The 12336-nt window shown below is 42.7% G+C and overlaps 2 protein-coding genes across 5 annotated transcripts in view; both read left to right on the top strand.

The window, feature by feature from the left end:
• Positions 1 to 2703: 2703 nt before the first annotated feature.
• Positions 2704 to 11047, top strand: LOC129863453 (RNA-binding protein 4-like). 2 transcript variants are annotated; one of them, XR_008760964.1, is made up of 5 exons: positions 2704 to 2796; positions 3432 to 3801; positions 4577 to 5474; positions 5559 to 9267; positions 9567 to 11047. XR_008760964.1 is itself a non-coding variant. In XM_055935467.1 (4 exons), the coding sequence occupies exons 2-4, from the start codon at positions 3444 to 3446 to the stop codon at positions 5842 to 5844; spliced, it is 1542 nt and encodes a 513-aa protein (XP_055791442.1). In that variant the 5' UTR covers positions 2704 to 2796; positions 3432 to 3443; the 3' UTR covers positions 5845 to 11047. The 2 variants fall into 2 exon arrangements, 1 of the variants encoding a protein (XP_055791442.1); XM_055935467.1 differs by having other exon boundaries at positions 5559 to 11047.
• A 554-nt stretch (positions 11048 to 11601) lies between these two features.
• Positions 11602 to 12336, top strand: part of LOC129863452 (alpha-actinin-3-like) — a 33244-nt gene continuing 32509 nt past the window's right edge. For all 3 annotated transcript variants that reach the window (XM_055935466.1, XM_055935464.1, XM_055935465.1), the window contains exon 1: positions 11602 to 11739. In XM_055935466.1, coding sequence (XP_055791441.1) covers positions 11602 to 11739 — 138 coding nt within the window. The remainder of the gene's footprint in view (positions 11740 to 12336) is intronic.

The raw sequence follows: 12336 nt of genomic DNA, 5'->3' as shown, positions 1-12336 counted from the left end.
TGGCGAAGTAAATACAATATAGCAAGTAAAAAAAACACTGGAATGGTTGGACATACAGTATATAGCACGAGTACTATATGGTATCTGTACACCATGTGGTTATGCTTTATGTTGCCACAATGATGCTTCCCATTGAAGGTAAAACACCAGCAAGAGAATACACGTTCTTTGAGGTTCTGCTCTTCCTCAGACTAATGCTTCATAATCAGTACCCTTCCTGTTCCGTTCTGGTAACACCAGCATGCATCATGTCATGTGTTCCGTGTTCCGTGCTGACCACTACTTCTGTCCTTTTGGGAAACTCCCAAACCGTATTCCTTCCTCTCACTGAGTAATCTGGAGGGTGTATGTCATCCACTGAGTACGACTCACCACACGTGAGGGTGTTTAGTGTGTGTGGCTCTAGTGTGTGCACAAATCCTAAGGATCCTACCCTCAACAGTGAACTTGCTGGGACTGAAGTATAATTTTGTCTTAGCTTTTTAAACCCTTTGAATATGAGAAGGTGTGGCTATATTTTGACAGAGGTAGTTATCACCTCCAACTTCCTTCCAGGGATTGGCTGCTGCTGTATATATGCCCCTGAGCCTAAAACACCATTCTGGAGAAGAGGTGGATGTAGGGCTGGCTGCCCAAGTCTCCATAGAAGCCTGGCAAGTTTAGACTTGGTGAGACTTGGTGAAAACACTCTCCAAACCTACAGAGAAGTGTGTGAAAATGCTAATCTAACCCAGCAAACAATTGAGAGGTACAGGTCTAAAATTTAAACCAGTAGCTTAAATGTGTATTCATATGTTTAATGCAATAAAACATGTCCAGAATGAATAGCCTATTCCGAAGCCTGCTATTGAACCTCATAAGACTGACCCAATGAGACTATTGTATAACTGACAAAAAAACAACTGTGACCTGCCAGGATCTGAATATACAGTATCACTAGAATAACATGAAGGTGTAATGACCTGCCAGGATCTGAATATACAGTATCACTAGAATAACATGACGGTGTAATGACCTGCCAGGACCTGAATATACAGTATCACTAGAATAACATGAAGGTGTAATGACCTGCCAGGACCTGAATATACAGTATCACTAGAATAACATGATGGTGTAATGACCTGCCAGGACCTGAATATACAGTATCACTAGAATAACATGAAGGTGTAATGACCTGCCAGGATCTGAATATACAGTATCACTAGAATAACATGATGGTGTAATGACCTGCCAGGACCTGAATATACAGTATCACTAGAATAACATGAAGGTGTAATGACCTGCCAGGATCTGAATATACAGTATCACTAGAATAACATGAAGGTGTAATGACCTGCCAGGACCTGAATATACAGTATCACTAGAATAACATGAAGGTGTAATGACCTGCCAGGATCTGAATATACAGTATCAAATCAAAATCAAATTTTATTAGTCACATACACGTGTTTAGTAAATTATGTTATTGAGGGTGTAGCGAAATGCTTGTGAAATGCTAGAATAACATGAAGGTGTAGTGCCAAACAAGTAGTTTAAAATTAGTTCATTAATGGCGTTATACAGCTCTTATGTTGTGGAACCAGTGGTGATTTTTTTTTCTCCATAAATAACAGTTTACTATATTGTAATAACTGACCATGATATCAAAGGGTACTTCATTCAGTAAATTGAACAAATGTGTTTTGTATTTTATTTGAATTAATAATAACATTACAGCACCCTATTTGTGGATATGGTATGGACTTCCAACATACTTGTTTCCACGTCTTATCTACACGTTTTGCCTTGCGTGCTGCTCGGTCTGTACCACTCTGTGCGCGGCACTTCCTTGATCTGCGGTCTTCTTGCATACCTTCAGTTAAGTGTGTCAGGTCTCGTGATTTCACTACTCATACAAATATTCACAACTGTTTCTTGTTTTACACTTTCAAATAAATGGCAACATTACATAATTTACCTTCATCTCCCGATCCCCTGTCGTCCAGAGATTATTCTGAATAGCCTACTGTAAATCCCACCTGATCCCTGAATTTCCAAATGCCATTGAAACTTCAAAAGTATAGAGAATTTAATAGTCCTAGATCTCTGGATATGCCATGATGTCTGTCTGTGACTCTCCAGTCTCTGTGAAGCTGTAGTTTAGAAGTTCCTGGCACTCCTCTGCTGTCTTCCTTATATTTTCCATTCACACTTGGGAGAGAAACAAACCTGAACCAAGGTTAAATACGCGTGCGCCCGTCACCACGTTGCGGAAATTCAATTGATATAGTCTTTTGAATGGGAAATTCGCCTCTAAAAAACAATTACAATCTATCTGTATTCTGTACTTTGTGGAGGGCTAGACAATTAATCTGCATCAATTATTTTTAAACGTCCGAGTGTTCACCACCATTGCAACCAAATTAGGTTGCAATTATTAACATATTATACAGACATACACAGCCTATTTATTGAAATGTAAATGTATGTTTAATTTGATATTTTAGAGACAAGAATTGACATCATTTACCAGGCAAATGCAACATCAAGAAGTAATGGTTGAAAGCATAACATTAGGAATTCGAATAAAAGGATCACTATGGTTGTAACACTCAGTGGTAGCCTTGTACACGTCACTCAAACAACATGGTCATTTACATTGTAGAAAAATATTGTAGCCGACATTGTGTAATACGCCTACCATGAACGTTTACGTGTAACCAGACTTCTGCTCTAGTGATTTGTTGAAAATATCATACGTCACTCTATCAAAGATCGGAACCGGAGGTGGTCATTGGAAATATTGCACCGCGTTAGGTAAGATGGATGCACAGTGTGCTTATTTTTTGTCTGTGTAAACTTTAGTAATTTTTGTTTAACTCGGCAACTTTTATGAATGCACAATGTGATATAAAAATGTGCATAATGCTCTAAATAGTTGCAAATAGATGTAATTAGTTAAACTGCTTCTGAACAATATTTTTCAACACGCAAAATGGCTAGTTTAGCTAGCCAGTAAGCTAACTCTAATCCGCGCCGAATTTATCATTTAGCTAGCCAGCTAGCGAGCCAGGATAAATCTGATCACACCTCGACCAACTAATGTTTGTATAGTACAGCAATTTCATGTAACTATATGAGCATCTCGTGTTTCCCGATCGGGTGTTGCCAAGCATCACCGAATTGATGCCACCTCGACTCGAGAAGGGAGGGGGAAGCTAACGTTAGCTTGCTAGCTAGGTTTTCTAATGTTGATCATGGACTAGTTTTAGCTTTATGCGTTAAACTATTGTTAGTTACATGTCACGTTTTATTAAACTACTATATTCATGATTTGCCTATAGTGGTTGCATGCGGTTTTTTCTTAGACGTCCCTTTACAGTTATGTCATCGGCAAAAATATAAACTTAAATTAGCCTAGCTAGGTCACTGACACCCTGCTCCTTCCCCAGGTGTACCCAACCATGGAGTCAACGGATAAGAACGAAGCTATAAAGCTCTTTGTGGGGAACCTGGCTTTGGACACCTCTCAGGAGGACCTGACACAGCTCTTTGGGCCATATGGACAGGTGGTCACCTGCAGTGTACTCAGGCAGTTTGCCTTCATCCATCTCCAGGGAGATGGTGCTGCTGATCTAGCCATAAGGGAACTGAATGGACGGGAGTTCCGTGGCCGCAACCTGGTGGTTGAAGAGTCCCGCGGAAGGCCCATGCATTCCACCAAGGTGTTTGTGGGGAACCTCAGTGCCATGTGTTCTGCTGAGGACCTGCAAGAGCTCTTTCAGACCTTTGGGAAAGTTCTGGAGTGTGATAAGGTCAAAGGTGAGTCTCTACCCCCCCCATCCACTTGTCAAAAGATTTTTAAGCAAATACTGGTATTAAAATTATACTGGTAGGGGTGTTTTCATCAAATTGGTCTTTTGAGGATACAAAGCTGTGTGTAATGACATCATGCATATAAACACTTTGTTCTGTATCTTATCTCTGTCAATGGTTTTGGCACAAACTCTTGGGATAAACAGTACATTTGTCCATGGTGGTCGTGGAACGTACACTCTAGCCTATAGCTGGCAGATACAACACACAGGGTACATGAGATTATGGCTAAGAGGAAGATCATTTTTATTGGTCAATTAAATGTAATCGACAGCCAAGCACTGATCACTTTGTCACCAGCATCTAAATTTAGACCTTTTGAAATGTATTGGAAATAAGCATCAAGCTCATCAGGTTCATCATAACTTATTTTATCTGTTAATAAACTGCATTTTTTTCACCTCGTAGTAGGAGGACCGCACAACATAGCATAAGTGCAAGTTTACTTCCATATGATGGTTATTCTAGCAAAAACTATGCAAAAAAAGCATATCCACCACAGTTTATCGCATTATATTTCACCATAAAATTGTTTTTATACAATCCTGTCGAACGTGTTTTGTCAACATTTAGGAAAGTTAAGACAATTTTGCCGTTTCCATCAGGCCTATGGTGAGTTTTATCAAACCTGTACTTTACTCATCAGAATGGTTGGATGGTAAACATGGTTAGTGGTTACTTTCATTAGCTGACTGTCTTGTCATCCTGTGCTTGGTTACAGCGAGGCTCTCCTCCTCTGCGGGCTATGCCTTTGTACACATGGAGCGGAAGGAGGATGCAGTGCAGGCTATTGAGGCTCTCCATGGGACCACCTTCAAAGGCCGACCGCTCTCTGTGGAGCTCTCCAATGTGCAGCCCAGTAATCCCACCACGACTACAGCAAAGGCCCCCGTCATGAGTCACTATGCCACTGAAAACCCCTCCATCAACCCTCATATGGAGCACCACCAGAGTCAGGCTGCTGTACTGGCTGCTGCCGTTGCTGCAGCAGCAGGTCTGCCTCTTCAGGTGCAGCAGAGCTTGCACAACTCTGTCTACAACACAACAAGCTTTGATCCCACGTACGCTGCGCTAAAGGGCATGACGGCAGCCAGCGCCACAGATGGTACTCCAGTGAGCCCTGCGGTCTACGGTGCCCTCGCCAGCCAGGTGTACGGCTCTGTAGCGGATCAGGTATACGACTCTATAGCCAACCAGGCAGCCAGCTATCAGAATTCAGCCACACCGGACACAGAAGGCTACAGTAACCAGTACGACCCCACAGCTGGAGAGGCACCGTCAGCCCAAGCTGCTGTCAACCCGGCCTACGGTGGCGCCTCGGCCCTCTACAACGCCAGCTCAGCCTATGGCTCCATGGGGGGTGCAGAACCCACTGCCCAGGCCATCTTTGAGGCAGCACGTGCCCGCTTCTTCCAGCAGGGTCAGCAGGTTCTAGCTGAGCAGCAGATGGGGACAAAGTCAGGGGACAGGGATCGCAGCCCAGTACGCCGCTCCACCCCACTGCTGCCTGACCCTGTGCCCCAGCCCTTCCCCCAGCCACGCCCCAAACGCCGCGCCCTCCTCCCAACGCCACCCGGCCGACCAGAGGACCCGGCTGCTGATAGAGACCCCATTGCCAGGTACATGATGCACGTTTGGGGCAGTTTTGTTATTTTGAAGCAGATCAAACATGTTCAACAGCCTTTCTCTTTTCTCAACTTCAGATGCTATGCAGAGTACTATCAGCAGGTCCAGCAGTACCAACAGTACCAGCAGTACCAACAACAGTACCAGCAGTACCAATATGGCTACCCTCCTCCAGCCCCGACCCAGATGCCCCCCACAATGCCCAACTACCAGATGCCCATGCAGGCCCCGCCCCCGACGGAGGCCCACAACCTGGAAGCGCCTGCTACCTACGCCCCAGCTAGAGCGTATGAACCGCCTCCATCACACAAGGAGCCCCTCCTCCGCCGCCCTGACTACTCCCACATGCCAGAGCACCGATAACCCTTTACATTGCAGTGTGAATGTGTGTGTGTGTGTGTGTGAATGTGTGGGTTTTGAGTGATGTAGTTGTGGTCCAAATGTGCATCACTGCAAGTTTGCCCATTTATAATTCCCCTGTTTTGCATCTTCTCTTTTCTAAACACAATTCTGACTAGTTGATTTTTCACTTTATAGTATGCCTGGTTTTGCTTTGATAAGAACGCTGCCCCATAATGCAGTAATCTGTATTGTGAAGTCGTTATGGTTTTAAGGAAGTGTATGGTTGTGATGCGTACTGGGGGCTCTGTAATGACAGCTCTTCCTTACACATCCCCGTCCCATAAACTGTCAAATATGCGAGAATATTAATCCATACCAGAGGAGTGCCTTGTTAAAAGCCTAGTTGAAATATATTGTGTAAAATAAATGTGTATTTTTGAGCAATGAAGGAAGCACCCAAATCGATCCATGCATTTTTAAAATCAGAGCCTTGCCTCTGTCCTCAAGGTGACTTTAGCTCATCCAAATTAGCCATTAGTTCACATACACTACATGGCCAAAAGTATATGGACAGCCCTTCAATTAGTGGAGTCAGCTATTTTAGCCACACCTGTTGTGAACAGGTGTATAAAATAGCGCACACAACGGCTCAGTCACGAAGTGGTAGTCCACACAATCTCACAGAATAGGACCGCCGAGTGCTGAAGCGCGTAAAAATCATCTGTCCTCGGTTGCTACACCCACTACCGAGTTCCAAACTGCCTCAGGAAGCAACGTCAGCACAATAACTGTTTCTTCAGGAGCTTCATGAAATGGGTTTCCATGGCCGAGCAGCCGCACGCAAGCATAAGATCACCATGCGCAATTCCAAGCGTTGGATTGAGTGGTGTAAAGCTCACCGCCATTGGACTCTGGAGCAGTGGAAACACGTCTGGAGTGATGAATCAGGCTTCACCATCTGGCAGTCCGACGGACAAATTTGGGTTTGGCCGATGCCAGGAGACGCTACCTACTCAAATGATGGAGGAGGAATAATAGTCTGGGGCTGTTTTTCATGGTTCCGGCTAGGTCCCTTAGTTCCAGTGACATCTTAACGCTACAGCATACAATGCCATTCTAGATGATTCTGTGGTTCCAACTTTGTGGTAAAAGTTTGGGGAAGGCCTTTTCTTGTTTCTGCATGACAAAGCTCCCTGTGCACAAAGCAACGTTCATACAGTAATGGTTTGTCGAGATCAATTCTGTGCTTCCAACTTTGTGGCAATAGTTTGGGGAAGGCCCTTTCCTGTTTCAGCATGACAAAGCTCCCTGTGCACAAAGCGAGTTCCATACAGTAATGGTTTGTCGAGAACAGTATGGAAGAACTTGGCACGCACAGAGCCCTGACCTTAACCCATCCCTTTGGGATGTTGGCCTAATCGCCCAAATCAGTGCCTGACCTCACGTCTTGTGACTGAATAGAAGCAACATCTACTGGAAATCCTTCCCAGAAGAGTGGAGGCTGTTATAGCAGCAAAGGGGGGACCAAGTCCATATTAATACTTAATTAATATGGAATAAGATGTTTGGCGAGCATACCACATACTTTTGGCCATGTAGTGTATATAGTTTAGATCTTAATTTTTCCATTGGCCAGATTTAGTTTTTTAAATTTATATTGCCTTCATCGAAGACCTTGATATGAAAAGTCACTTTTCCAATATGTTCCAGCATATGTAGATCTTTGGTTAATAAAATGGTTATAGGTTTTAGAGCTTGTGTTTTAAAAAATAAAAAAAAGAGAAGAAATTTAAATGGAAAGCAGGGGGCAAAGTATCTTTACATATAGGCTAAATTGGACATGAGGACCAGTGTGACTGTATGTGTGGACACTTGTAAACATTCTAGGGGATCAATTTAAGCATGATGCCTTCACTTTTTATAACAATCACAGGAATACACATTCACACCCCAGTCATCAAACTTTCTCTCCATAATGTCTGGGGCTTTGGGAGCGAGACCCAGGCGCTTTGCTGCAACAACATTACACGTCTCTGCTGGAGTGATAAGCAAAACTCACTTTTCTCTGGCCTCTGGGAATGTAGTCCCTCCCCACGTCTCACATGACCTCCCGTTGGAACTGATCAAATATATCAGATAGAAATCCAACTAAGCAAACCACTTTAAGATTAGACAGACTAGCTTTAAACTCGCATTTTCTGGGGGACTCGTTTTTTTATTTGCAGACAGTGATGCATGAATGCTTTCTATTATTATACCATGAATACTAGCCTAGTAACTTAACTGGTTTCACCTCTGTTTGGTTTAAATGTAAAATGGAAATGTGGAAAGCCCTGCTGGTGGCAAGTGCATGCAGAGGGCTTCCTTTAAGCATGCCTTTCAGGATCTGATGGTAATCAACTGCCATTTTGGGCCTCACCTTTTCTCAAAAGGACAAAAACTAGTGGGCTTTTCACACACAGTACATTGTGTGGTTTGACCTTGTACAGGACAAACATTTTCCTTTTCTTTGTTTTCTTTTGGTTTAAGTGAACTTTCTGTGCGATCCTGATCATAATATTCTGTGAGAGTATTTACTTCAATTGGACCATCAAATTCATTAATTGTCTTAAATGGAGCCATTAGGCTCTCCAGGTTTGATGGAAACGTATTGGTTTCTATTATTCAGTATGTAACCTTTTGAAACCTTAAGCCTCAAGCTTAAGTAATAAAAGTAGGAGTGATTTGGTTTGAGAATAAAACAACATGCGGCTGTATTTTTTTATAATTTAAAATAGGAAATGTTTTCCCTATCGGGTTAATTATTAGACATGCGATTAAACATGATATTAAATCGTTTCCATGTTTTTTTTCAAAGGATTTACTAATTATTTCAACCTTTCACATCTGAAGGGAAACACTTTAAACAAATATTATCCTATGAGCTATGACAAGATAATTTCAAACCGTTCTCAATGGGTCTCTACTACTTGGTCTCAGCCTTGGTCTTCATTACACCTACCTCAGAACATGCGACAAACCTCATGGCAATGTTTGTCGCCGTGGGTGTCAGAAGAACAGTTGCAGGCAATCCTATCATTAGATGAGAAATGTTTGTAGCCTTGCTGCGTCACAGTATTTGGATGTAGAAGTGAGCTGTAGACTACAGTTGGTTATGGATTGGTTTTCATTTCTGATAGGAAAAATTTTAATCGTTATCTCATTCTTTCTGGTTACCATGATAACATGCACCTGCTTATTGCACGTATATTCCTTGATATGGCTTTCTGTGATGTTATAAAACTGTAGTGCATGACGTTGTTACTGTTATTGCTCTTCCAGCTACGTTTTCCCTTCTCGCTAATTATTACAGCTAAAATGGCTCCTGGGTCCCTGGACGCCATGTTGTGTGTGACGGGGGAAGAAAATTAGTCGCGCAATGCCGTGGACGCAGTCCCCACAAAGGTAAAGCCCTCTGCCCCCGACCACGCCTGCACTTCGACCATACACTTCCCTCATTGACCCCACTCCTCCTCCTTCACAACGAGGCACCCCATTTTATTCCTTATTTGAGGTCTGTGATGCTGGAAGCACAACAAACTATCACAAGACAACCAGTTCACAAGAACCCAGGGCCTGAATGTCTGGGCATGTCCAATGGGTTAGTGAGGCCACACTCCCCTCATTGTAGTGGTAGTACTGCTACTAGTATGGTTTATAAGGGTAATCTCCACAAGGCACATACACTATTTTGTCTTTTGCAGAGCCAACTGATCTGGGCTGACGCTGGATGTGCCTGTAAAATAGTCCAGTCATGGCTCTATCTGATACCATCTTCCTTTCCAAAATTAGACGACCCCCATCAACAGTAGTCATGGATTTCTTATTTTCTTTGATTCTATTGATGTTTTTAAAGGAATAATTTTGCCAAATTGAAATTAATCACACTGTATGTCATTAAATGAATCTTCAATTAATCACAGAAATGTGTTTTAAACCTGTACTCAAAACCGATTTAAGAAACTTATGTTATTGTAATTGAGGGTGATCAGATTGGGGAATGCTGGAGTTGTTGCGTATGCTTGTGTTGTGGCATATTTTTCTGAGGTATTTCCAGTGAGACAAGATGTGCATTCACGCTCAAAACTGAGGCGTTCCAGCTGTGCTTTGAACGGCTAAGGACGCAGTGGTACGCAAAAGGCCAGATGAACGGAGGGAGGGAGGTAGGGCTATCGACCTCTGTCCCACGCATGCTGGGTGAGTAACCAATGCACCACTGCCCCGCTCAAATTCACCTACCCCCCCCCCCCTTCAATCTGCAGCACAACGCCCAACCCTCTCACTCTGATCCCATAACCAGTATATCTACAGGCCTACAACACCATCGCCTAAAGAACATTCCACAGCTGCGTTAGCTTAGAAGATATGGATGTCAAGAGGACAACATTCAGTATTCTACGTTCCCTGTCTAGTTTGTTAAGTAAATTCTACATATTCTAATCACCCTGTTAAATTGTCTGATTACAATTTGCGAACATTGATTGGGAACCTTAATGTAATCATGTGGTTGATTTAAGATATATTAGGCTACTTTTACACAGGCAGCCCAATTCGGATCTTTTGCCAGTAATTGGGCTTTTGCCAATCAGATTAGATCTTTTGCCAATAATTGGGCAGAACATCAGAATTTGGCTGCCTGTGTAAATGCAGCCAAACATCAAAATTCCACCATATATTTTTGTTACGTTTGTATTGCTGTGTTTATTGAGGACTTCAGTGGCCTCCCTCAATGAATGAGAGCTGGACTATATCGGCCTACGATACACTGTGCACGGTTTCAATCAAAGTTTCCTTACCTCTCTGTCACGTTATAGTTTTAAATTGGCACTAATCATATCACTACGAAACAGTTTTTCCTCCAGTTTCCCAGTTTTTCCTCCATTGGAATTCCTGACAACATTTTTACAGAGACTTGTTTGAACGCATGTGGATTAGGACTGAAAACTATATGTACGACCAAGCTTTATGAGAAATCAGGGAAAATACTGTACATCTGTAGATTACTGTTATTTGTCCATTACAGCAAATGAAAGACAGGTTGCTGATTGCAGAACCATTTATTGAAAGATATAGAAATGAATCACCTGATGCTTAATTGAGAATTTGTTTTAATTTGTAGCTGTCAAATTCATTTCAATTAAGACACGTTGTTCTTTGTAAGTCTCAATAAATGACATTGAAACAACTCATTTGTTTTGGATAGCCTACTTTTTTTATGGGCATGAAGGGACATGTTTACTGAACTAAGAAGTATGACACAATGCTCTGCATTATGTGGAATGAAGCCTTTCACATTGATTTTGATCACATATCCTGAAGCTGCGACCTCTGGTTAGTGGCAGTGCCCACCAAGACCTGTCACTAATGGCTGGCTACGTATCAAGGACTTGATTGGAATGTATATCTTACATGTTTGTTTGTGCCCCTTATTGATCTGTACATGAGAACTCTTGCATTCTAGATCGATGCATCTGCAAGAGGCATACATGCATATCCACTAGTTCTGCCGTGTGTTTTTAGTGTCACTTATAGCCCCAGGTCAAGCCAGTCATATGTAATGGGATGCTGTTACGTGTGTCCACTTTGACCAGGGGTTTGAGCGCAGTCTACTTCGTGCGGTGGGAGCACCAGTGTTCCTACAATTTTGCGGGCTTAAGAGTTGACGGTATGTTTAATTGAAGAGTGCAAATTAAATTGAGTAGGTCGAGGGGATAAGCATCTCCCAAAGGAGACATCGAAATGACAGCAATTGAAACGCAGGTGCAATTTGGTCCCTACATGATGACTTTGGACTCGGAGCAGGTCTACATGAACCAAGAGGATGATTGGGACAGGGACCTTCTATTGGATCCCACATGGGAGAAACGGCAGCGCAAGGTGATTTGGCCCACAAGTATATGGCCCACAAATTTTGTATGGCGTTACTATTTACAAAATTAAGGATTGGTACCTATGTAGCCTGCAGGATATATACAGTGGGGAGAACAAGTATTTGATACACTGACGATTATGCAGGTTTTCCTACTTACAAAGCATGTAGAGGTCTGTAATTTTCATCATAGGTACACTTCAACTGTGAGAGACGGAATCTAAAACAAAAATCCAGAAAATCACATTGTATGATTTTTAAGTAATTAATTTGCATTTTATTGCATGACATAAGTATTTGATACATCAGAAAAGCAGAACTTAATATTTGGTACAGAAACCTTTGTTTGCAATTACAGAGATCATACGTTTCATGTAGTTCTTGACCAGGTTTGCACACACTGCAGCAGGGATTTTGGCCCACTCCTCCATACAGAACTTCTCCAGATCCTTCAGGTTTCGGGGCTGTCGCTGGGCAATACGGAATTTCAGCTCCCTCCAAAGATTTTCGATTGGGTTCAGGTCTGGAGACTGGCTAGGCCACTCCAGGACCTTGAGATGCTTCTTACGAAGCCACTCCTAAGTTGCCCTGGCTGTGTGTTTCAG

Source organism: Salvelinus fontinalis, chromosome 10 (genome assembly GCF_029448725.1).
Source record: "Salvelinus fontinalis isolate EN_2023a chromosome 10, ASM2944872v1, whole genome shotgun sequence".
Lineage (NCBI taxonomy): Eukaryota > Metazoa > Chordata > Actinopteri > Salmoniformes > Salmonidae > Salvelinus > Salvelinus fontinalis.
The sequence above is the reverse complement of the archived record's forward strand: the minus strand, read 5'-3'. Positions and strand labels throughout refer to the sequence as shown.